This window comes from Schistocerca gregaria, chromosome 5 (assembly GCF_023897955.1).
Source record: "Schistocerca gregaria isolate iqSchGreg1 chromosome 5, iqSchGreg1.2, whole genome shotgun sequence".
Lineage (NCBI taxonomy): Eukaryota > Metazoa > Arthropoda > Insecta > Orthoptera > Acrididae > Schistocerca > Schistocerca gregaria.
Window position 1 is genome coordinate 464911152 of NC_064924.1, and position 27477 is coordinate 464938628.

Below are 27477 nucleotides of genomic sequence, written 5' to 3' on the forward strand. Positions count from 1 at the left end.
TCAACATTGGTGTATAACAAGTGTTCACGAATGAAGAAATGGGTTAATGAGTTTACTACAACATGCTGTCTGTAGTGGGAAAAACAGTCCATCACCCATCAGCAAAACAGCAACCTGCTGCAGTAGTTACAACCCTTTTACAGGAAATGTCTTATTTTCCTTTGGTGTACCTCATATGTAGAACTACTTTATTTCAGAATTGTACTGCTCTGTTTGTCAATGAACTGTTAGAGAACACACATGGAAGAAGAATCTATCACTTATTTTATTTAACACATATCATTTATAAATTAGATAATGGAGAAATATGGGTGATGAAAAGGTCATGGTATGAGAAAAGAATAACACTCCATGTATAGAGGTAGCCTAATCAGGCCACAGTTTAGCTGTTCAGTTTAGTTCTGTTCAGTACAAGTTCGCACGTGATTCCCCCCCAACCCCGCCCCACCCCCCACACACGTATGGTCAAGCTAACTGATGGAGAATGAATGTCCAAAAGAAGTTATAAAGTTGCCTCTATGCTGCTCAAAGTTCTCCCCAAACAAAGAGTGGCAGCCTCTTCTCATACCACTGTTTGCCTATAAACAGTATTTTCTAATTGTGACCTAATGGGAGGTTAAAAAGTTGGGTAATATAAACTGGAAATACATTGCAAATAAATATACTGTATTCATTTTACCTGATAAGCCAGACAACAACCTTCTGGAGGTGACTGCACCAATATTTCCAACTGATATATCAGTGATCCAACTGCCAAAAAATTTGTGAGAAAATTCTGTAATGTGTCAGGAGAAATTCCTTCTACACAGATATTTTGTGCTGTTGTGAATGCATCCAAGCCCTGCAGAAAAATTTAAAATTTATTACAAAAGACAGTAAATGCCAACTAAAAGTAGAAAGTAATATATTTAAATAACTTCAGAAACCATTCTCATAAAAACAGAAACTCAAAAACGAGTAAGCCATTAAGGTAATGCATTATGAGAAAGAAGCAATCATATTGATTTCAACACAAATAAAGTATCACAAACTCTGTGTATAGTGTGTGTGTGTGTGTGTGTGTGTGTGTGTGTGTGTGTGTGTGTGTGTGTGTGAATACAGACCTTATGGACTGAGCGTGCTTAGTGAGAAAATCTACTCAGTTAGTCAGTGGGTAGGTAAATGTTATACAGCATTCGTAATCAATACCATATGCTACTCATGCATAAGGAGATGCAAGATGAAACAAAAACCAAATAAAGTGTAAAAAGCAATCCCTTAACTTGTTTTATGTATCTGTTGAACACTTACAGAAATAGATTTGCTAGCTTTAAAAAACTGAGTTACTTCATCCAGCAAAGAACAGAGGGGTAAATTTGTAAATTTGAAGTAACTACTATCTAGACAGCGTCAATCAGCCTCTCTCCAATGGCTACGATTTTCTTAAGTCAAGCCTCAAAATTACATTTTCGCAACCAACACATCACAAAAATTACTTTTTTATCAACCTCCTGCTCAATGCAACATTCACAAACAGGTTCTTTTAGATTGCTCGGTCCACTTTCTTGTCATGTGGTTTGACTTTTGTGACTGTCTTGCTGCAGAATTTGCTCTGTGAATCTAGCAGTATCACCGGCCAGGCCTACTTTACAAAAAGCTTGTTAGCCACTGAATGATTAATATAATATGAGAGAAGATATAAAATCATGGTTCTGTTTCCCAATGACCACAAAACTGTAACTAAGAATTAATAATCACACTCGGTGTCTTCAGTCTGATAACACTCCTCATCATGTTTTTAAATGCAACACCCAAATCCAAGGTGGCTATTCCACCAAGCATTTAGCTCACTGAGAACTAGTACTTCAGAACTCACATGTGGCTACTTCCTCAAATGTAGCAACATGTGCTTGCTTCCCACCACCTTCTTGGTTTCAACGCATCCTGAAACTAGTTGCCCCCCCTCCCCCCCCCCCCCCCCCACACCACACACACACACACACACACACACACACACACACACACTTTTCATTGTTTTCTCTGTTGCCACTTTTTTTCTAGTTCCATTCCTTTCCACCACTACTGCAATTTTTTCCTCTTTTTCCATCTCTGTTCACCTTGTCTATATTTCTTAACAGTAAACAAGGCTATGCTTCACAACCGCTAAATGTATGTATGGGAATTAGGTAGATTTCTTAAACTCCTTCCCTCTACACTCTGTCCATCTTCTCCTCACTCTGTCCATCTTCTCCTCCCTCTCTCTTTGCCCACCGCCCTCTCCCTGCAACCTCCTTTCTGTGCATCATCTCCTCCTCCCTCTTCTTCCTCTCCACCTCCTCAAGCCTGCCTCTCTCTGTCCATCGCCCTCTCTACATACATTTTCTCACCTCCCCTCTTCTCCCCCCACTATGACCTTAATCTTGTTTTTCTTAATGGAAAAGGGAACTTGATCAGCCACTGAAGTCACTTAAAATGACTTTGTAAATTGACTGGGATCATTGGTATATGAGGTATGAGAGAGACCTCTGCAGCTACTGGATGTGTGAGGATAGTAACTTCAGTCACAATACTTCACATATTTTAAATCTGTGGATGGGTAGGATTACAAAGTTTCAATTGATTCAGATTTCATAATAGTATTCTGATCACAAGCCAATAAGGCATAAATACAACTTCCCTATTTTCTGTAAAATTGACAGCAAGGAAGAAAACAATATCTCACATTTTTGTATATATCACTTTTGTTTAAAATCTATCCTACACTCCTGAATAAAGACAAGTCGTAGTTAAACATTGTCACCAAAAAATTTCAAAAGTTGTTGACCAATTTACTTCAGATTTTCACAAGAGACTCTAATAAACTTTCAGATGGACATGGGCCACATATATTTTAAATATATATATCATATAACAATATGTATATACTATATAAATGGGAAAGGTTTTTAGCAAAAATATCAGAAAGTTCCTGGCCAACTTACTTCAAATTTTTATATGATACTCTATATGATAAATGCTTAAACATGGCGGCCACTGAGTGACGCGCGTTTCTTCGGCTCGCGAGTTTTTCCGCTCATTGAAGGTGTTACAGAGAAGTGCGGCAGTCCACAACGTGTGCATCTGACTAAACAAGTGTTACTTGCCGTGGTGTATTGTTCTCCATTGATTACCACAAGCGATAAGTGATAAGTGAGTGAAAAATGGGAAGAGCACGAGTAAGCGGCAGCAGGCGAGGCTACAGGGGCGCAGGCAGCGCGGGCGCCCGGTCTCTGGCGGCAGGTGAGGCCCCGCTTCCCGACATCGGGGAGCTCGTCCGGTCCCAGGTGAGTGCAGCGCTGCACAGCAAAGACACGCTAGACGTAATCGTCCAATCCATCACGGACTCCGTGACGGCCGCAGTCATGGACAAACTACAAGAGTCTGTCAGGCGCAACAGCACCGAAATCCAGTCTCTTAGAAAGTCCCTGGCCGCACAAGAGAAGAAAGCTGCCGATCTAGAGGCTAAACTGTTTGCTGCCACCGATGAAATTGAGCAGTATCAGCGAAGGAACAGCTTGCGCTTGTTCGGGGTAGCTGAAAACGATCGCGAAAACACCGACGACCTGGCCATTAGCCTCGTGCGTGAGAAACTTGGCGTGCAGATCGACGTGGGCGATATTGACAGAAGCCACCGTGTTGGGCGCAGGATACCAGGTGCCATGAAACCCAGGCCCATAATAATTAAATTTGTGTCTTACCGGAAAAGAGCTGAAGTGTTTGCTCAGAAAAGAAAACTCGCCAAGAGTGGGGTTACCCTGAGGGAAGATCTGACGCGCGAAAGACTAAAAGTTTTGAACGCTGCGATCACACAGTTTGGCCTTCAAAATGTATGGACCCAGGATGGCAGGATCGTAATCAAGACGGAAGGAGGGAGGAAAACGGTGACAAACATGTTCGAACTGAAAGACTGACCGAAATCTCGCGAGACACAAAGTCTCATATTGTAATCTGTATAATATAAGTTAATTTTTTATTCTTTCTTTTCATTTTTTTAGCTTAAATACTGCTCCGTTATTTCTATAAGTACCATAAGTACTCTATTTAAAATCAGTCAATAGTTTCACAAAAATATTGTTTCTTTATTTGTCTATTATAAGTGCTCATGTATATTCATATTGTCAGTCAAATGGGAATTAACATTCTCCATTAACAGGAATCTCCTTACAACCGCCTTTCTATATCTGTTATTTTCATCTTCGCCACTACCACTACTACTACTACTACTACTACTATCTTTTTCGTAACTACTACTGCCACTTTCCATCCTTCTTTTCACTTCCTTCTTCGATACTTCCAGCGTCTTTTTCACCTTTAGTCCACAGACGCTTGAGTCAGTCACGACCTTGGACACACCTGTAAATATGTCTTGCCCCGCGAAATCCAGCTTTTGTCCCTCTTCCGGCCAGCAGGTAAACGGAGCGCGTTCGGTCCTACAGGCGGCCACAATGGGACGGACCGGTTCCGGCGGCGGGCTCTTTGTGGCCCACGCGAACGCGCAGTCGCTAACGGCTCACTTCGACGAGTTCTGTGACCTGTTCTGCCAATCGCTGTTCCACATTATCCTCATCTCTGAAACTTGGTTGAAACCAAACATTTCTTCCGACACTATCCGAATCGCTGGTTACTCTCTCCTAAGGGCAGATCGTGAAACACGACGCGGGGGTGGTGTGGGTGCCTATGTTCGCTCTGATCTGACACCTACTGTGCTATGCAAATCGGATGCAAAGGGCGAAGGAGAAGCAGAGTTCTTGTTTTTCGAAATAAATACATCAAATCAGAAACTGCTAATTGGAGTAATCTATAAACCTCCAAACGTCGGTGCCATGTCCTCCTTTCAGTCTGCCCTGTCCTCACTCGTGAAACAGTATGAACACATAATCATTATGGGCGACACAAACATCGACTTACAGTTAAAATCTCCCTCTGCCGAAAAACTAAGGCGACTGTTCCACTCCAATGATATGAGTTTAACACCGCTGGACCCAACTCATCACACGCCACACAATCATAGATATAATAGCAACAAAGCGACCAGATAAAATAATCCGCGCCAATCAGACATCCGCTCCGGGACTCTCTGCTCATGACGTGATATTTTTAAATTACTCAATGCATACTACCAAAGAAAAATCTCACCTGGTAACCTACAGAAACTTAAAAAATGTTAACCATGATGCTCTTCAAAAGGATTTCTCAGACATCCCTTGGCATGATATAAGCGATGAACCGACTTTAGACGAAAAAATTCAGCAATGATGTCGCAAAATTATTGCACTGTATGATAAACATGCTCCTCAACGCACTGTTAAGGTAAAGAGAGCTCCCGCTCCGTGGCTCACCACTGCATTACGTCAGTTAATGAATAAACGTGATGCTGCACATAGGGCCTTCAAGCGTAACCCAACTCCCGAGGCGTACGAAGCTTATAGGAAACTCCGAAACAGAACCAAGCAAAGCGTGAGGAATGCCAAAATCAGACATGCCCGCTCTGTCGTATGCGGCATATCAAAACCTGCTGCACTGTGGAAAAAGCTGCGCAGTTTTGGTATAGGGAAGCAAAGATCTGACGCTGTTTATCAAGCGTCTGCAGAAGAATTAAACGATTTCTTATCAACAGCTGCAAACTGCCACGCAGCAACAAATTACCAGCCCCAAGATATCAATTTCTCGAGAGACAAGTTTTTCCTAAAACATGTCACTACCGCCACAGTACACAAGGCAATTATGAGAATCTCTTCCGAGGCAGTAGGAAATGATGGAGTGAGCATTGGCATGATTAAGAACGTCGTAGACACTATTATTCCAGTTATCACAGACATCTTCAACCTGTCTCTTGTCAGTAGTACATATCCTACTGAGTGGAAGCAAAGTTTAATTAAGCCTATACCCAAGACTGACAACCTTAAGTCGTCAGGTGACTACAGGCCGATCAGCATACTACCTGCAATTTCTAAAGCCCTAGAACACATCGTCCATGAACAACTGACGGATTACCTCAAAACTCATAACATCCATGACGAATATCAGTCAGGCTTTCGAAAGCACCATAGTACAGCAACCGCATTAATCAAAGTAACTGATGACATTAAACATGCTATGGACAGACGTGAAGCTACTATCCTAACACTGCTTGACTTTAGCAAGGCTTTTGACACAGCTGACTTCGATATATTACTAATTAAAATGAAACAGCTGAATTTCTCAAACAGCGCAATAGAATGGTTCGACAGCTACCTCAAAAACAGAAGTCAACAAGTCATTTGTGGGTCGGTAAAGTCATCATGGAAAAGCGTGCGCTCTGGAGTTCCCCAAGGCTCCGTCCTTGGTCCACTACTCTTCTCACTGTACATTAATGATATTTCTTCAGTGATTCACTCCTGCAACTACCATCTTTATGCCGACGACATCCAACTGTACATAAGTGCAAGCCCCAAGAACATTGCTGGCGCAGTAGCGAGTATGAACGCAGATCTTTGCTCTGTTTCTCAATGGGCACAGAACCTAGGTCTGAAACTAAACCCCAAGAAATCCCAGGTCATACTTATATCTCATCCAAAGTTAATCAGCCGGTACTTTCGCGAAACAGTCCCTAAAATACTCCTCAATGGTACCCAACTACCATACCAAAAAACAGTAAAAGACCTTGGAATAATCTTGGATGAACACCTAAACTGGGAAGAACAAACAGTCACAGCTTGCCGGAAATCGCTCTCCTCCCTACATGCAATTCAAAAATTTAGAAAAATATTTCCAACCCATGTTAAACAAAAATTAGTCCAAACACTAGTCTTGCCTAATCTTTACTACTGCGATGTAGTTCAACATGGCACAAATAGTAAAAATTTTAGATGCCTCGAGCTAGTGATGAATGCTTGCGTTAGATACGTGTGCAATATTCGGTTGTATGATCATGTCAGTCCTTCATACTCCCAGCTAGGTTGGATACGCCCACATACGGCACGCGATCTCCACACGATGTGCTTACTTCATCGATTTCTTAACCACTGGTGCCCCCAATACTTATCTTCTCACATTAAACACCTATCATCATTCCACAATCGCAACACCAGATCGGATACGTCTATCATCTTGGCTGTACCTTTACATAACACACAATCTTTCTCCGTGTCATTCTCCATCTCAGCCATACGACTATGGAACGCGCTCCCCTGTGATCTGCGTCTTATCCAGAACTACTCATCATTCAAGAGGGAACTCAAAACATACATATTAGGGACGGTATAGCCACCATTCTTGTGCCCCTCCCATCTCTTTCTTTTTCCTCTCCATCACAGCTTCAATTTTTACCGTTCTATTTCTCTTCCTCTAACCTAGCTACCTCTTATATATCTCTTTCACCCCATTCTATCGTCTTATGTCTCTGCTTGATGAGAATAACTCACAAGCTGCAAGAACATAACGAGAAAATTCCCAACTAACAATGTGACTGACATTCAGAAAAGAAAAGTATGTTTACTTTCATATACATAGTAATTATTATTATTATTATTATTATTATTACTATTACTATTATTATTATTGATTGTTATAATTATTTTTTATAAATAAATAAATAATAAATGTTCAGACAAACATAGGCTACACATTCTTTTAATATGTGTGATGTTTAAATATGCATGCAAAATCTATACTTCTACAAGAAGACAAATCATACTTTAACATTGTTACCAAAAATTTTGTAAAGTTCTTGATCAATTTACTTCAAGTTTTTACACATTACTCTCACAAGCGTTCAGACAAACATAAGCTACACCTTTTTTATGTGTACAGGATTAAGTATACATTAATGTATGAATGGGAAGGTGGTTAGAAAAAATCTCAAAAAGTTCCTGACTGATTTACTACAATTTCTACATGACACACTAACAAATGTACAAATGGACATATGATATATTTTTTTAAATATATACTCTATATAAACGTGTATATACTATATAAAATAGAAACATTGTTAGCAAAAATCTCAATTTTATATATTATTTTGTTAGAGTTTTATATATCTCATATATTTAAAAAATGAATAGTGTATGCCCACCCAAAAGTTTATTACAGTATCGTGTAAAAATTTGAAGCAAATTGGTCATGAACATTTTGGGTTTAGCTAACTATGTTTCTCATACTTCAAATATTTAGATGAAACTGTAATAAACTGTTGTGCAGGCATAGTCTTTGCATTTTCTAGACATATGTTATATATAAATACATAAGGAAAAAATAAGCAGCCATTTGCATAAAAGAAATTTCATTTCTTTACCAAAACTGGTAAAAGAAATTTAGTTTCTTTCTACATCTACACCTACATATATACTTCGCTAGTCACCATGTGGTGTGTGGCAGAGGGCAAAATTCGTGCCATAGTCATAATTCCCCCCCCCCTTCCCCCTTTCTGTTCCACTCACGGGTCGCGCGAGGGAAAATGACTGTCCAAACACCTCAGTACGAGCTCTAATTTCCCTTATCTTTGAATGGTGATCGTTGCGTGATCTGAATGTTGCTGGTAATAATATATGCTCTACATCTTTGGTGAAGATCGGATTTCGAAATTTAGTGAGCAGCCCCTTCCGTTTAGCGCACCGTCTATCTGCAAAGAGTGTCCCACTTCAAACTTTCACTGAGATTTGTAATGCTCTCGCGATGGTTAAATGTACCAGTCACGAATATTGCCGCTCTTCTTTGGACCATCTCCATCTCTTGAATCAGACCCAACTGGTAAGGGTCCCATACAGACGAACATTATTCTAAGACTGGACGAGCTAACATATTGCACGCCATTTCCTTTGTTGAAGGACTGCAGCGCTTCAGGATTCTACCAACAAACCGCAATCTAGAGTTCGCAACCTAGAGTTTAGTGAAATCAGCAAAGAAATTAAATTTCTTTTACACATCCGGCTGTTTATTATTTCATTATAAACAACTAATTTGCTGAGGGTGGATAAAATACTAGTTATAAATATCTACATTATTATATCAAAATAAGTCACAGTTTAACAATGTCAGAAAAAAATCTAGAAAACTCCTGATTCAAATTTTTACACATACTCTTACCATATCTCTCTCTCTGCCCCCCCCCCCCCTCACGCACTCCCCCCGCTCTCCCTCCCCCCCTCACACACACCCCCTCCCCCCCCCCCTCTCTCTCTCTCTCTCTCTCTCTCTCTCTCTCTCTCTCTCTCTCTCTCTGTGTGTGTGTGTGTGTGTGTGTGTGTGTGTGTGTGTGTGTGTGTGTGTGTGTGTACGTGTACACATACATTTGAACAGACTTAGGAGAGCTTGAAGAGTCACAGGCTTAGGATATATATTTTTTAGTACATGTGGTATGAGGGCTGATCAACAGAGACTGCAGCTGATTTGATTACTCCATTTCAATTTGTACACTATTTTTTTTAAATAACTCCAATCCTCCTCCCCCCCCCCCCCCCAATCACCACACCTTGACTGCACTTTTCATAGTGTCCAGTCCTCGAACACATACCAGGCAATTCCTTGTCAGGCCACTGAGAATTGCCTCACTTTTCTTGAGTACTGCTGAGGGTTTTAAAACTGAATGCTCCGAAACTTTGCCTTTATTGATTGAGAGAAAAAATAGTCACTGCAGGCAAGGTCAGCGTTATAAGGCAGATGTGGTACACAGGTAATGTTTAACTGAGCCAGAATTAGCACAATTTGATTTGCTAGGTGAGGCCACATATTGCCATGCTGAAGTTACCACCCAGTGCAAGAAACTTCAAGTCGTTTTCTTGCAATGTGCTTACTCAGTCAAGTCAATGCTGATATGTAGTATGCTGGTACAACAGTAGTGTGGGTGAGAACTGCATGCTGGTAAATCATTAGACGACAGTCAAAAAATGTGATGACCGTCACTTCTCTGCAGATGGAACACCTTTTGTCTTTTTTGGTGCTGGAGAACTTGGCAATTTCCATACTGTGCTGGCTTGTTTTCCTTCAGGATCATAATGATGCAGCCATGACTCATCACCTGTGATAACAGATTCCAGAAACCCATCTCCTACATCAGCAAAGAGGCTCAGCACTCAAAGCTTGTCTCCATTCGAAGAGCTTTTGTTTGCACCCATCAAGCACAAGCACAAGTCATATGGAAATGATCATGCTTAACCTTAAAGACATTGCGACATTAAATTCTTAGCATTTCTGTGGTGTTAAGTAATGTTATCCATCGGTCCTAATGGATGATCACAGCAGTTTTGTTAATGCTGATTTCAGTCACAGCAGAAGCCAAAACACAGACAATTCGTCATCCTTCAGAGTCCTTGAACCGCCTAAACATTTTTGCACGAAACATGCATCTTCACTGTATGCATGCTGCAGCTTTTTGTAAGTTTCAGTGTAAACGAACATATAATTTTATTGTGCCATACAGCTCCTCTCATGCAACTTCCACTGTTTGGTAAGCAAAATGCAAAGTGCATCTACAAAATAGAACATTACCATCAACCTATCGATCTGATAGAGCTGTTGCCTATGGACGTTACACACAAGAACCTGCTCTTTTCAAATATTGATGGTACAGGCAGGAAACTATTACAGAAGCTATAGGGAAAAAATCACACTCTGTCTTTGTTGATCAGCCAACTACTATATAATGTCAAATTATAGTTTAATGTTGTTACCAAAACCCACCAAAAGTTGTTGTTGTTGTCTTCAGTCCTGAGACTGGTTTGATGCAGCTCTCCATGCTACTCTATCCTGTGCAAGCTTCTTCATCTCCCAGTACATACTGCAACCTACATCCTTCTGAATCTGCTTGATGTATTCATCTCTTGGTCTCTCTCTATGATTTTTACCCTCCACGCTGCCCTCCAATACTAAATTGGTGATCCCTTGATGCCTCAGAACATGTCCTACCAACCGATCCCTTCTTCTGGCCAAGTTGTACCACAAACTTCTCTTCTCCCCAATCCTATTCAATACTTCCTCATTAGTTATGTGATCTACCCATCTAATCTTCAGCATTCTTCTGTAGCACCACATTTCGAAAGCTTCTATTCTCTTCTTGTCCAAACTATTTATCATCCATGTTCCACTTCCATACATGGCTACACTCCATACAAATACTTTCAGAAAAGACTTCCTGACACTTAAACCTATACTCGATGTTAACAAATTTCTCTTCTTCAGAAACGCTTTCCTTGCCATTGCCAGTCTACATTTTATATCCTCTCTACTTCGACCATCATCCGTTATTTTGCTCCCCAAATAGCAGAACTCCTTTACTACCTTAAGTGTCTCATTTCATAATCTAATTCCCTCAGCATCACCAGACTTAATTCGACTACATTCCAGTATCCTTGTTTTGCTTTTGTTGATGTTCATCTCATATACCCCTCTCAAGACACTGTCCATTCCATTCAGCTGCTCTTCCAAGTCCATGGCTGTCTCAGACAGAATTACAATGTCATCGGCGAACCTCAAGGTTTTTATTTCTTCTCCATGAATTTTTATACCTACACTGAATTTTTATTTTGTTTCCTTTACTGCTTGCTCTATATAGAGATTGAATAACATCGGGGAGAGGCTACAACCCTGTCTTACTACCTTCCCAACTACTGCTTCCCTTTCATGTCACTCGACTCTTATAACTGCCATCTGGTGCTTGTACAAATTGTAAATAGCCTTTCGCTCCCTGTATTTTACCATAGCCACCTCTAGAATTTGAAAGAGAGTATTTCAATCAACATTGTCAAAAGCTTTCTCTAAGTCTACAAATGCTAGAAAAGTAGGTTTGCCTTTCCTTAATCTTTCTTCTAAGATAAGTCATAAGGTCAGTATTGCCTCACGTGTTCTACGGAATCCACACTGATCTTCCCCGAGGTCAGCTTCTACTAGTTTTTCCATTCATCTGTAAAGAATTCGTGTTAGTATTTAGCAGCTGTGGCTTATTAAACTGATAGTTCGGTAATTTTCACATCTGTCAACACCTGCTTTCTTTAGGATTGGAATTATTATATTCTTCTTGAAGTCTGAGGGTATTTTGCCTGTTTCATACATCTTGCTCACCAGATGGTAGAGTTTTGTCAGGACTGGCACTCCCAAGGCCGTCAGTAGTTCCAATGGAATGTTGTCTATTCCGAGGGCCTTGTTTCGACTCAGGTCTTTCAGTGCTCTGTCAAACTCTTCACGCAGAATCACATCTCTCATTTCATCTTCATCTACATCCTCTTCCATTTCCATAATATTGTCCTCAAGTACATCACCCTTGTATAGACCCTCTACATACTTCTTCACCTTTCTGCTTTCCCTTCTTTGCTTAGAAGTGGGTTTCCATCTGAGCTCTTGATGTTCATACAAGTGGTTCTCTTATATTCAAAGGTCTCTTTAATTTTCCTGTAGGCAGTATCTATCTTACCCCTAGTGAGATAAGCCTCTACATCCTTACATTTGTCCTCTAGCCATCCTTGCTTAGCCATTTTGCACTTCCTGCTGATCTCATTTTTGAGACGTTTGTATTCCTTGTTGCCTGCTTCATTTACTGCATTTTTATATTTTCTCCTTTCGTCTATTAAATTCAATATTTCTTCTGTTACCCAAGGACTTCTACTAGCCCTCGTCTTTTTACCTACTTGTTCCTCTGCTACCTTCACTACTTCATCCCTCAAAGCTACCCATTCTTCTTCTACTGTATTTCTTTCCCCCATTCCTGTCAATTGTTCCCTTATGCTCTCCCTCAAACTCTGTACAACCTCTGGTTCTTTCAGTTTATCCAGGTCCTATCTCCTTAAATTCCCACCTTTTTGCAGTTTCTTCAGTTTTAATCTACAGGTCATAACCAATAGATTGTGGTCAGAGTCCACATCTGCCCCTGGAAATGTCTTACAATTTAAAACCTGGTTCCTAAATCTCTGTCTTACCATTATATAATCTATCTGATACCTTTTAGTATCTCCAGGGTTCTTCCATGTGTACAACCTTCTTTTATGATTCTTGAACCAAGTGTTAGCTATGATTAAATTGTGCTCTGTGCAAAATTCTACCAAGCGGCTTCCTCTTTCATTTCTTATACCCCAATCCATATCCACCTACTACATTTCCTTCTCTCCCTTTTCCTACACTTGAATTCCAGTCACCCAGGACTATCAAATTTTCATCTCCCTTCACTATCTGATTAATTTCTTTTATTTCATCATACATTTCTTCAATTTCTTCGTCATCTGCAGAGCTAGTTGGCATATAAACTTGTACTACTGTAGTAGGTGTGGGCCTCGTATCTATCTTGGCCACAATAATGCGTTCACTATGCTGTTTGTAGTAGCTTACCTACATTCCTATTTTGCTATTCATTATTAAACCTACTCCTGCATTACCCCTATTTGATTTTGTGTTTATAGCCCTGTAGTCACCTGACCAAAAGTCTTGTTCCTCTTGCCACCGAACTTCACTAATTCCCACTATATCTAACTTTAACCTATACATTTCCCTTTTTAAATTTTCTAACCTACCTGCCCGATTAAGGGATCTGACATCCACGCTCCGATCCGTAGAGCACCAGTTTTCTTTCTCCTGATAACGACGTCCTCTTCAGTAGTCCCCGCCCGGAGATCAGAATGGGGGACTATTTTACCTCTGGAATATTTTACCCAAGAGGACGCCACCATCATTTAACCATACAGTAAAGCTGCATGCCCTCGAGAAAAATTACGGCTGTAGTTTCCCCTTGCTTTCAGCGGTTCGCAGTACCAGCACAGCAAGGCCGTTTTGGTTATTGTTGCAAGGCCAGATCAGTCAATCATCCGACTGTTGCCCCTGCAACTACTGAAAAGGCTGCTGCCCCTCTTCAGGAACCACACATTTGTCTGGCCTCTCAACAGATACCCCTCTGTTGTTTTTGCACCTTCAGTACGGCTATCTGTATCACAGACACACGCAATCCCCCCACCAACAGCAAGGTCCATGGTTCATGGGGGAGGCTCCAAAAGTTATTGAGCAAATTACATCAGATTTTTACATTATACTCTAATAAATGTTCAGACACACATAGGCTATGTACTTTTTTTAAAATGTATGCTATATAAATATTCGTGGCAAAAATCTCAAAAAGCTCTTGAGCAATTTATTTCAAATTTATACACAGTACTGCAATAACTGCTTGGACAGTTATAGGTGATATTTGTTAATGCATGTAAATGTATCTATACATTGTATGTGCGGATGGATATGTGTGTGTATGTGTGTGCGAGTGTACACCTGTCCTTTTTTTTCCCCTAAGGGAAGTCTTTCCGCTCCCGGGACTGGAATGACTCCTTACCCTCTCCCTTAAAACCCACATCCTTTCGTCTTTCCCTCTCCTTCCTGAAGAAGCAACCATCAGTTGCGAAAGCTAGCAATTCTGTGTGTGTGTTTGTGTGTTTTATTAATGTGCCTGTCTGCCGGCGCTTTCCCGCTTGGTAAGTCTTGGAATCTTTGTTTTTAATATATTTTTCCCATGTGGAAGTTTCTTTCTATTTTATTTGTATCTATACTACTATACACATGCAAGTCACTGTTTAACATTGCTACGAAAAATCTCAAAAAAAATCTTGACTGATTTACTTCAAATTTTTAGATGATGCTCTAATAAACATTCGGACAGAGAGATGGACAAATGCTACATATTTTTAATGGAATTACATATCTATATATAATACATAAACGGGAAATGTAGCTAGGAAAACTTCAAAATGTTCTAAACCAAGTTTCTTCAAATTTTCAAACAATACTGTAATAAAATTTGGATGGTCAAAGGCTATAAATAATATCCGAATATAATATGAATATCCACAATTAATTTTCCTTTGAAGGCATGACTTGCAAATAAATCCGGGATACAGCTATGGGCACACACATGGTACCATCCTGTGCCAACCTATTCATGGACCATCTAGACGACTCCTTCCTAAACACCCAAAATTCTAAACCCCTCACCTGGTTCAGATTCACTGATGACATCTTTGCGATCTGGATCAAGGGTGAGGAAACCCTATGAACAATCCTCAATAACCTCAACAGCTTCTTCCCCATTCGCTTCACCTGGTCCTACTTTACCCAACAAGCCATCTTCCTAGATGTTGACCTCTACCACAAAGATGGCTAGATCAGCACCTCTGACCATATCAAACCCACTAACCACCAGTAGTACCTCCACTTCAATAGCTGCCACCCATTCCATACCAAGAAGTCTCTTCTATACGGCCTACCCACCCATGGCCATCGCATCTGCAGTGATGAGTGGTCCCTCTTTAAATATAGCAAGGGTCTCATTGAGGCGTTTTCAGATTATAATTATCCTTCTAACCTTGTACAAAAAGAAATCTCCTGTGCCTTATCTTTCCAGTCACCCACAACCTACCAAAGTCTCACCGTCCAGCCACAGAGGAGCATTCCCCTCATAACTCAGTACCACCCACGCCTAGATCAACTGAATTATATTCTCAGCTAGTGTTTCGATTACCTGTTGTCATGCCCTGAAATGAGAAATGTCCTGCCCACTATTCTTCCCATCCCTCCAGCAGTGGTACTCCAGCGTCCATCGAGCCTACACAATATACTCGTCCATCCGTACACAACCCCTGCTCCCAACCCCTTACCTCATAGCTCATACCCCTGTAACAGACCTAGATGCAAGACCTGTACCATAAATCCTCCCACCACCACCTACTCTAGTCCGATCACAAGCGTCATCTATCCCATTAAAGGTAGGGCTACCTGTGAAACCAGTCATGTGATCTGCAAGTTAAGCTGTAACCACTGAGCTGCATTCTATGTGTGCTTGACAACCAACAAGCTGTCTGTCCACATGAATGGCCACTGACAAATTGTGACCATGAAACAACTGGACCATGCTGTTGCTGAGCATGGCACTCAACACTACATTCTTCATTTCAGTGACTGCTTCACAGCCTGTGCCCCATGGATCCTTCCCACCAACACTAGCTTTTCTAAAATGTGCAGATGGGAACTCTCCCTGCAATATATCCCAAGTGCCCATAACTCTCCTGTCCTCAACTTTCGTTAGTCATTGTCCTCACCCATTCACCCCCTTCCCTGTTAAGATACCAGCACTACACAGCCCTCTATTCCACCAATGCAGCCAGTCTTTTTATTTCTCTCCTTTTCCACTACCCCAGCCCCTCTCCTCCACCCTCCATGTAACCTCCCGACTGCACCTAGTGCCCTACCATCTCTCCACCTTGACCCTGCATGCTCGCGAGCACCACTTCACCATCCTCCGGCCCTATCCTGCTATCCATCCCTCTCCCCATTCCAGCCTCCTCCTTACCACCAACCAGTTTCCTCTCCCATGTACTGCTGCAGCCCCTTGTAGTCTGGCTTCAGCTGCCAGAGAGTGTGGTCATGTGTGTGTGAGTTGCATATATATGTGTGTGTGTGTGTGTGTGTGTGTGTGGAGGAGGGGGGAGGGGGGGGGTTGGTTGAAAGCTCATTTTGTTTTGCCTATCTGCGACTCAGCAGCTTCGCTATATGGTGAGTTGTAACTACCCTCTTCGCACTATTGATATGAATATATGTAATAGGCAATTAAAATTACCAAAAATCTCAAAAAGTTCTTGACCAATTTACTTTAAAGTGTTACACAATACTCTAATAAACATCCAGACTGACATAGGCTGTATATTTTTTAAATCAACAATAAACAAGTTTTCTTTAAAACTGAATGGCAGAAAGAAAATGCAGTTCTGTGAAAGTGTGCAGTTCAGTTTTCTTTCTCTGAGCAAGTTTTATCTATGATATCAAGGCATTTAGACCATTAGACAAGCTGCTTCTTATACATGTATACTTTCCCTTATTTATAATTTGAAACAAAATGTGTATACACAACAATGCACTATTTCATTTTATTCTTCACAGCTGGTTTTAACAGAAAACAGGAAAGTTATTTTTAATGTTTATTGGCTTATGATTAGAACACTACTATTGAAACTGAATTCTCTGAAATTCTGTAAAAGTGCCCATTCACAGATAAAAACCATACAAAATACTGTCATATTCTCACAGATCTAACAGCTGGAGAGATCTTTCTTACACTCAATGTACCAATGATACCAACCAATTTACCCATTTGTTTTAAGCGACTTCAGTTCCCAATCGAGGATCAAAGGCACAGAGAGATGGGGAAAGAGCAAAATTTCTGGCTTAATTGCACAATCTACCATGTTTTGTAAACTCTTTTGCTTTGTAAATTCTTTGGAAATTGTGAGTGTTGCGAAATGTAAATAGTAGTGGGCATGCCTCAGATGGAAGCACGTGTATTTTGCTAATCTTGCCTCTAATAATGTAATTTGTGGTTTGACAAAAATGGAGACTGTGAAGTCAGTGTTGTATAGAAGAATGGAATAAAATAAAAAGGTGTAAATAGCAACAGGCAAATCTCCATCAGTTATTTAGTACAACAAGAACCCACAACGTTAAATCAAAATTTTCAGCAGCAAGAATGTACTCCTAGACACACAAGGCTTTGAGCTATCGACAACAAGATAATGAAGATACGTAATAAGTTATTCATTTGTATATCTTACACCTCTCAAAAATTTCAAAATTTATGCAAAGACAGAGAATTCTAATAGAGATGTGTGAGAGGGAAAGACTACAAGTGGTGGCATCAGTTGTGATCTGTTGACTCATAAGGAAGTTTTGTCTGTTGCAGAAGGAGAATGGATTTTGCATATGTGAATTTGCAGTTTTTATGTAAAGAAAGTTTCAGAAGCTCCAATTACTCAACGAAAGAAGACCAGAGAACTGCCCCACAAAGCTGTATCAACAGTGAAGAGAGTTTCATATAATATCAACAATGATGGACCAGATGAGTTGAGAGAGGACTTTACAACTATGACAAAGGACATCAGAAAAGATACATACAAACCATTTGTGAAATTAATTATTCTTGGTGGACTTGTGTGATTGTTAGGAAAATGAATACAGATGAGGGTAGTGGTGATGAAGTGAAAGCTGTAGGATGTAGCCTAGCTATGTCTGAACCAAGTGAAAGTGTAGAAACCAAGGAAACAGTGAAAACTGATATTATGAAGTTGATTTTGGCAAAATTGAGTGCAGTTAATGATCAGTTAACAGAAATAAAAACAGATAACAACAGTAAATTTAGTGCAGTTAATGATCAGTTAACTGAAAAATTTACTTCATTACAAGGACAATTAAATGAACTGAATACTGAAAACAGTGACAAAATGGACAGGGTACAATACTGAATAGACCAAATTAGCAATCAGGTTTTGGAGCTAAAATATAGGTTGTCAGATGAATTAAAAAGTTTAAAAAGTGTGAACGAAAAACTTGATGTATTACAAAACAAATTTATTGCATTGGGAAATGAGTTAGTTGCACAATCTTCAGACCAGGAGATGAGTGTTAATGATGTCAGAGTTCAACAGAAGGTCATAGAGGAACAGAAGTTTAGTAGTTTAGGAATATTTCAATCACAATAATCTGTATTCAAAAAATGGTATTGCGTGGTCCTGCATTCCAATCAAAAGTTTACATCCAGTGAATTTTCTGCACCACTGTAGAGATAGTTTTGTGTCAGGCATGAGTGTTGACCAAAAGATTAAATTGTTAAAAGATGTCTTGAGGGCACAGCTCTGTCATGGGTAAATCTAAATTTAAATCTAAATTTAAGTCAGTGGGAGCCATACCAAAGTTTCAAATAAAGTTTTTAAATAAATTTTGATCAGAAGCTGAACAAGGGAGAATTAAAAGTGAATTTCTGAATGGTCCACATTATAGGAATAGGGACAGTACACTGAAGAATTTTGAAAGAATCAACTTAAGAGATTAGCACACCTTGTCAGCCCATTTGATGAAATGACATTAGTTGATGCACTAAAAAGGAGATTACCAAAGACGTTGCAGTGGGATTTACTAAATGGACCTGATGACTGTTTGGAACAATTTTTACAACATGAAGACAGGCTGGGTAGGACATTAGAAAGAAACACATACCAAACAACTGAAATGATAGAGATCACAATGGTAACAACTACAGAAACAGAGATAGTGGTAACTTCAATCAAGGTCAACATGGTAATAGAGAAAAAAACTTTGAACATCAGCAGAATAGGAACAATGTGGATAACTACGGGCAATTTAATAGGAGAAACAATCATAGAGACAACTATTCAGGAAATGGTGGTTGGCCTCAATGAAGGTCCACTACTTTGAGGTGAAGAAACACAAGTACAGGACCCTCCAATTTACACATGCATTTAGACAACACTAATAGTATTAATAATGTAGCACAGCTATCTGAAGTTGAACAGAAGGAATATCAGATTTCCCATTGATGTTTTGATCAAAATTTTTGGAATGCTATGTTAATTACAATGATGTAGATACTAGTGGTGGTGATGGTTAGTGTTTAACGCCCCATCGACAACGAGGTCATTAGAGACGGAGCACAAGCTCGGGTTAGGGAAGGATTGGGAAGGAAATCGGCCATGCCCTTTCAAAGGAACCATCCCGGCATTTGCCTGAAACAATTTTAGGGCAATCACGGAAAACCTAAATCAGGATGGCCGGAGACGGGATTGAACCGTCGTCCTCCCGAATGTGACTCCAGTGTGCTAACCACTGCGCCACCTCGCTCGGTGATGTAGATACTAATCACAATACAGAATGTGAGAGTAACGAGAATTTTGATGTGGTATGTTATAATGATTTCTTCTCCTGGTCAGAACAAAGTGTTATTGATACATGTAAAACAGGTAATAAATGTATTGCATCTGAAATAGGTGGTATGTTTGATGTAGATGTGAATGAGAGCTGTGAAATGATCAAGGTTGATAAGTCTGAGACTGGTAACTTATTGCAAATGAACGTAAGTGAAGTGTGTAACTTTGATAGTGATAAGAATTCTGATGTTGATGATGTTATTGATGAAGTAATTTTGGAAGAAAATGATGATGATGAGTATCAGGTTTTTGTGAAGTTTAAGAGTAATGAAGTTTCAGGGTTGTTTGTGAATACAGGTATGGTAAGTGTTGTATGTGATGGTGTAAGTGAGAGTCATGGAATACCAGTCCAGTCAAAGCAGTTTCTCATTAATGTCATGCAGAGTAATGATCCAAACAGTAAAGGTGGGTTATCTGTAAGCTTAGAGAATAAAGGTGATTTTTTTTTAAATTTGTTGTGGGCCAAATTGATGATAACGTAGACAAATACGCATTCTGGAATAACCTAGCCATAATTAATCAAAATCTGTATCCAAATTGGTGGAATTAAGTAAAAGAATATCTAAGTAGGAAATGTAATTTTGACAGTAATATAGTTTGTATTCCTTCTGTAGTAAGTGATGGTTGTGCTATGGAACCTATTAAGTGTGTTCAATCCTTACCTGACAACATGTGTAACCAAAGTAATGCTATGATACCAATGAAGTTGATAAATCTTGCAAAAACAGTGTAGATGTAGCATTTGATGAAACTGAAAGTGATCTTTTACATGTAGTGTCCAATAACAAAGATGATGTTTCAGATTTTGGATGTTGTTACGTTAGGATTAAGTTGATCAGTGTAAAGGGAACTGTTCGAATGATACAGGTAGCCCAATTTGCGACATGCCTGAACAATTTTGGGGTAAGAACCAGTATAGTAAGAATTTTGTATCAATGTCCATTGTACTTGTAAAGATAAGCCAAAGGGGAATCTGAAGTGTCGATAGACATGATCCATAAGTAACTAATTATTATTTGTTTGTTCTTTTTCCACTGTCATGAATTTAGTATGTAAGATCTTGTAGTTTTTAGAGCTCTATCTTATCCATTGACTGAATTTAAATCTATCTTTAGATACACAAATGCATGAATGTCGTGTGGCGAGGGCATCATTGTGGGTAGACCTGATCGCCTCATGCAAGTATTTCGAGGTGACGCCACTTCGGCAAACTACTGCACGTCGATGAGGATGAAATGATGAAGAGGACACAAACACCCAGTCTCTGAGTGGTGAAAATCTCCAACCAAGCCGGGAATCAAACCCAGACCCCCCCCCCCGGCATTACAACAGGCACCTTGTCCACTCAGCTACAGTGGTGGATTGCAGATTCATAAGACTAGATAACTGTGGTTTGTTTTCTGGAATTCAGTATGTTAGATGACTGACTGAGTAATATCCACGATACACTATATAATTATGTTCTGCAATAGGTTTGTGCTTTCGAATTAAATACATACATGCCTTGAGACTAAATGAGTAGAGATCTTTTTGCAATTTTGAAATGGGACAATATTCATAACATGTACTGCAAAGATTAGGAATAGTATCTGACCATGTCAGCATGCATTACTTTATTAGTCCATTTTCTATTGTATTTAACTCTGATTATTAATGTTTCATATGTGAACACTTTTTAATCGCACCTGACATAAATCCCAAATAATTGACTATTTGAAATGAAGATGGAGATCATATCTCATCTGATGTGAAGAAGGTATTGAACAACATATTTAGTACACAAAACAGTGTTTCAGGATTTGATGTGAATGCTAGACAGGAAGTTGCCCATCCCGTGGAGCATATCATGATAACTCTAAGGAGGGAGGTGAAAGAGGTGCGCAAATCCACCCCCAAACTGCTGTATGGCTGTACCCTGCTGGACCAGTCATCTTGCAAGAGATCATGGGTGCTCGGTAAAGTACTTGAGCATCTATCGACTGGAATTTTTGGGGGATTGACTCTTCAATCATTATGTAGCTTTAAATCAGTATGTATTTTTTTATCATTTGTAAATGAATCTTCTAGGTCTTTGTGTATGTACGTTAATGTGGAAGACATTTACTAGTATGGGCAATTTAATAAGATGTGTACATGTCTGCTATCATTCTCTGATTTTGGTTCTCAAACTACTGGACTGTGTTATCATTCAAAGCTATTTATGACTCTGTTTACCTGAATTTATCCTAAATATTGCAATGCTGTACCTGATTGGATCTTGAGTTGTGGACAGATTCAAGCTTAGCTCTGTTTTGGGTACCTCTGGTCTTCACTACGGTGTGTGTGTGTGTGTGTGTGTGTGTGTGTGTGTGTGTACATGTGTGTGTGTGTGTGTGTGTGTGCCATACAACCACTGGTTGAAGCTAGATGCTTCTCACAATTACTCGTTTCCTATAACTGAACTCATTAAAACGATTATGAACTTTATTCATTCTGTTGTGTTGAAAGATTTTTTGCTGGTTTATACCTAGTGTGGTTCGGATTCATGGGTCGATCCCCACATGATTAGAACACTATTACGGAATCTAAATTGTCTGAAACTTTGTAAAAGTATCCATTCACAGATAAAAACCATGCAAAATACTGTCATTGAAGCTATTATTCTCACAGATCCAATAGCTGGAGAGATCTCTCTTATACTCCATGTACCAATGATACCAACTGATTTACCCATTTGTTTTAAGAGACTTCAATTACCAATTAAAGTTTCCTTTGCAACGCCAGTAAAAAAAAATTGAAGTCACAGAGAGAGGGGGGAAGAGGATGACAGAGAGGAGGGGGGAGGAGGAAACAAACATAGAGAGGGGAAAGGACAAGATGGACAGAGAGAGGGGAAAGGAGGAGGAGGACAGGGAGAGGAAGGAGGATGTGATCGGCTGAGAAAGGGGATGGGAGAAGAAGATGGACAAAGAGAGAGGGGGAGAGTATAACAAGTTATCCTCCCCAAACATTACCTTTTTTTTTTTTTTTTTTTTTATAGAAATAACGATTACATGTATACCATTGATTCCGGCAAAGGTTAAAATTATCTCAGCTGTTTCACTAAAAGAATTCATATGATTTTGTATATGATGCATTATACTTCAGGCTAAAGTGTATAAAAAAGAAATTAATGTATTACAATCAACATGTACTAACACTTAAAATTACTCTTCGTTTAAGAATAATTGAAATTGCAAAATTTCTGGCTTAACTGCACAATCTAACACTAGTTATTAAATTTGTTTCTGGATTTGTTTATAAAATAATGATATATTTTAGTGAAGATTCATCTTTTGTTTTGTAAACTCTTTTGCTTTGTAAATTCTTTGGAAATTGTGAGTACTGCAGAATGTACGTAATGGTGGGCATGCCTCAGATGGAAGTGCACGTATTTCACTAATCTTGTCTCTAATAATGTAATTTGTGGTTTGACAAAAATGGAGATAGTGAAGTCAGTGTGGTATAGAAGAATGGGCTAAAATAAAAAGATATTTATAGCAACAGGCAAATCTTCATCAGTTATTTAGTGCAACAAGAACCCGCAACGTTAAATCAAAATTTTCAGCAGCAAGTACGTACTCCTAGACACAACAAGACTTTGAGCTATCGATGACAACAACAATGACATAATGAAGATAAGTAAAATGTTAGTCATGTATATATTACACCGCTTGAAAATTTCAAAATTTGTGCAAAGATAGAAAATTCTAATAGTGATGTGTAGGAGGGAAAGATTACAAGAATAAGTGGTCAGAGAGATAGTAGAGAAGGAGATGAGAACGTACATACAGTTCCCATACATATTTACCAAATCCAAATCATTGCCAGATTTGGTAGCCATATGTAAAGGGAAAGAATATGTATATTAAAAACAAAGATTCCAAGACTTACCAAGCAGGAAAGCGCCGGCAGACAGGCACATGAACAAAACACACAAACACACACACAGAATTGCTAGCTTTCGCAACCGATGGTTGCTTCTTCAGGAAGGAGAGGGAAAGACGAAAGGATGTAGGTTTTAAGGGAGAGGGTAAGGAGTCATTCCAATCCCGGGAGCGGAAAGACTTCCCTTAGGGGAAAAAAAGGACAGATGTACACTCGCGCACACACACACACACATATATCCATTATGATGTGCGGATGGATATGTGTGTGTGTGTGTGCGCGAGTGTACATCTGTCCTTTTTTTCCCCTAAGGGAAGTCTTTCCGCTCCCGGGATTGGAATGACTCCTTACCCTCTCCCTTAAAACCTACATCCTTTCGTCTTTCCCTCTCCTTCCTGAAGAAGCAACCATCGGTTGCGAAAGCTAGCAATTCTGTGTGTGTGTTTGTCTGTTTTGTTCATGTGCCTGTCTGCCGGCGCTTTCCCGCTTGGTAAGTCTTGGAATCTTTGTTTTTAATATATTTTTCCCATGTGGAAGTTTCTTTCTATTTTATTTACATCATCATTAGAAAGAATATGTATGGTTTACAAGTCCTGCTATCGTGGTTAAAACCGACTGTTAAGAAAGAAAATGAACCCGCACTTTTTCTCAGCATTTTGCAGATACATATAAGCACAGCCACATCTGGATATGCTTCCTGTCTGGTTCGGACTGCTTCACAGGCCACTGCACTGTACGAAGCTACTGTACCATGCCATGCTACAGGCATCATTAACAGGCACATCATCAAGCTACTGTATTTAAGAGTATTCTGAACACTAAAGTGAAGAGGGGCATTGGAATAGGTGTAGCACAGAATAAAGTGAAAGGAGTTGCCTCTATTTCTATAGGTAAATATTTTAAGTTAATTGATCAAGTACTTTTTGAGATTTGTGGTAACAACATTTAACAACATTTTGTCTTCATATATTAATAGACACAGATTTAAAGATTAGTCAGCCACTGTCTGTCTGAATGCTTATTATAATAATGTGTAAAAATTTGAAGTAAAGTGGTTAAGAACTTTTTGAGATTATTGGAAAGAATGTTTTATTAAATATGTGTTTATATTTTATACACGTATTAATGAAATTATAGCCTACATCTGTCCAAATGTTTATTAGAGCATCATGTAAAATTTGAAGCAATTCGAGACTTTTTAATACAATGTTATACAGCAACTTGTCTTTATATAGTAGTACAGACTATAGTCCCTCTCTTCTTTACTTCTCTATCACATTAAACATGTCAGTGTATGTTCACTGAAAGGGAGTTAATAGGTTGAGGGAAGAGACAAGATGATGCAAATACGACAAGATTTGAAAATAAAATAATACTGTAAACAACGAGGAAAAGTTTCATCTCCATATCTATTGAGACAGCAAACTATGAAGCAACTTATAACAAGGTAATAAAAGTAGAATAAGTCTTAATGGAAGATTAGAAGCGTATAGTGACATCATCTTGTATCCTAATATGTGCTCCCTGCAAACAGTACTCCAGCAGCTTGACTTTTTGAAAAGATGTACAAATCCCGATTCAGGTACCAGCATCCAACAGTTTTAATTTGTCATGAAGGTTCATTTCATTACACCTGCCACTGCAGAATGACTCAACAGTACTTTTCTGTAAATTCAAGATTGGCACTGTTGTCTGAACAGTTCTACCACGGTTTAGCCATTGAAAAATGAAAGATTTTCTTGGTTCACAGCTCACAAGACAACATTGCTTTCCAAATTGTGAATGTTGTTCCTGATGTGTAACTGTTTCATGTAAGATATCATGGTAAAATTGGAGAGTTCAACTGTTGATCTTTGAGTCAATAATGTCCTAAATCAATGATGCAGCTGTTTGAGTAGGAATAGTCCTTGGTTGCTAGATTTTCAAACATTATCTGGTTTAAGGTAAGTATCCATTGGCAGAATCTTATCCTTTGAGAGAGGACACTGATTCTTTTCTGTGTTGGAAGGATAGCAGTTAGTTGAACTGATTACAGAGAAAGATACAAATGCACAGCTTAATGGTGAATAAATAGTTTTCTGTTGAGGGCAACTGCACCTGAAGTAATCCATGTTTCTGAAATAAATCGCTTTCAGCTGTAGACAAACCTTTACAGGAACATGACCAAATTTGTGATTTCAAATCACATCATCCTGTGTACACCTACAGAGTAGGAAATGTACAATTGACATTATGATAAAAACTGATACCTATCCTAACAAACCACACTCATGACAACCAATATAAAGTACTCGTATGTACGTAAAACAGTAAGTAATGGTATGGGATGGCATCATAATTCAAATTGACCAGTTGAGAAACTGAAATGTTAAAAGCAAGTCTTACTGATGTGTGAGTACTTCACATTGATTGTCATGAGCATGGATTATTAACACAGGTATCAGCTTTTATCATAATGAGAAACCTGTCATGTTCCTGTAAAAGTTCATATGCAGCTGAGAGTGCTTCATTTCAGAAACATGATTTGCCAGACAGTTCACGCCATCATGTCGTTTCACTAATAGAAAACTCAATCTAGAATACACCATGGTCCTTTTTTCTACTGTTAGTGAGGAGCTATGGAATAATCAGGAACAGTAATATTTGCAATTTTATGAAAGTGTTCCTTTGAATATCCACAAACTACTGTAACAAATTACTTGAAATGAATATTGTTAGGCAGATACTACCACCTGAAGTGGATGACATCAGTTAATGAAATTTGTAATTGCGAGTACTAAAGTGGCAGTGGCAATAACATTTTTTTTTTTTTTTTTTAGGAAGGCCAAGTTAATATCACTGGGGAACACAGTGGAGCTCAAAATGGTTCAACTAGCTCTGAGCACTATGGGACTTAACTTCTGAGGTCATCAGTCCCCTAGAACTTAGAACCACTTAAACCTAACTAACCTAAGGACATCACACACATCCACACCCGAAGCAGGATTCGAACCTGCGACCGTAGAGGTCGCGCGGTTCCAGACTGTAGCGCCTAGAACTGCTTGGCCACCCTGACCGGCAGAATTCAAAGACAGTGAGTGTATACATCAAAAGAAAAATAAATTCAAAAGTGCATTACTGCATTAAAATATAACTTTGACCTTATTTTTCTAGTTAGACTTAACATTAACCAGAAAGAATAAAAAATAAAAAGAATATATTTCTACCCCCTTCAAAAGAAAGGCTATAAGATAGCACTAATAATTATAAGAGTCAGGGGCAGGAAAAGGGTGAATTTACATATTGATATCAGACTAATTATGAACTCATATTCAGAAAAAGAATCTAAAAACACAGTCAGATACAAGTTAATAACAAAGTTCAGTAAAGAAAAAGAAAACAAAATAGACTAGGGAGGGTACATTGCTGGAATATTGCTACATTTTGATGACAGGCAAGGACGCATTCTGGCCGGAGCTGCCGGAGTTGGCGCTTATGCGGGAGGTGTGCTTGCTTGTGTGTATGATTGGTGCATGTTTCTCTTTTTCTGATGAAGGCTGTGACTGAAAGCTCTATGTAGGAATCGTTCAATTGTGCCTGTCTGCAATTAATGTGTCATCTTTGAAGTAATTAGCAGTCTATCTTTTCCTAAATTGCTGGTTTTCCTCCTGGTGTTTCCATTGTTTTCTTTTATACCACAAAATGATAAAAACAAAGATTCCAAGACTTACCAAGCAGGAAAGTGCCGGCAGACAGGCACAATGAACAAAACACACAAACACACACACAGAATTACAAGCTTTCGCAACCGATGGTTGCTTCTTCAGGAAAGAGGGAAGGAGAGGGAAAGACGAAAGGATGT

General features: G+C 39.2%; 1 protein-coding gene across 3 annotated transcripts in view; it reads right to left on the reverse strand.

Moving 5' to 3' along the window:
• LOC126271918 (gamma-tubulin complex component 6) overlaps positions 1–27477 on the reverse strand; it is a 249988-nt gene that overhangs the window by 121596 nt on the left and 100915 nt on the right. For all 3 annotated transcript variants that reach the window (XM_049974312.1, XM_049974311.1, XM_049974313.1), the window contains exon 8: positions 680–841. In XM_049974312.1, the coding sequence (XP_049830269.1) occupies positions 680–841 (162 nt within the window). The remainder of the gene's footprint in view (positions 1–679; positions 842–27477) is intronic.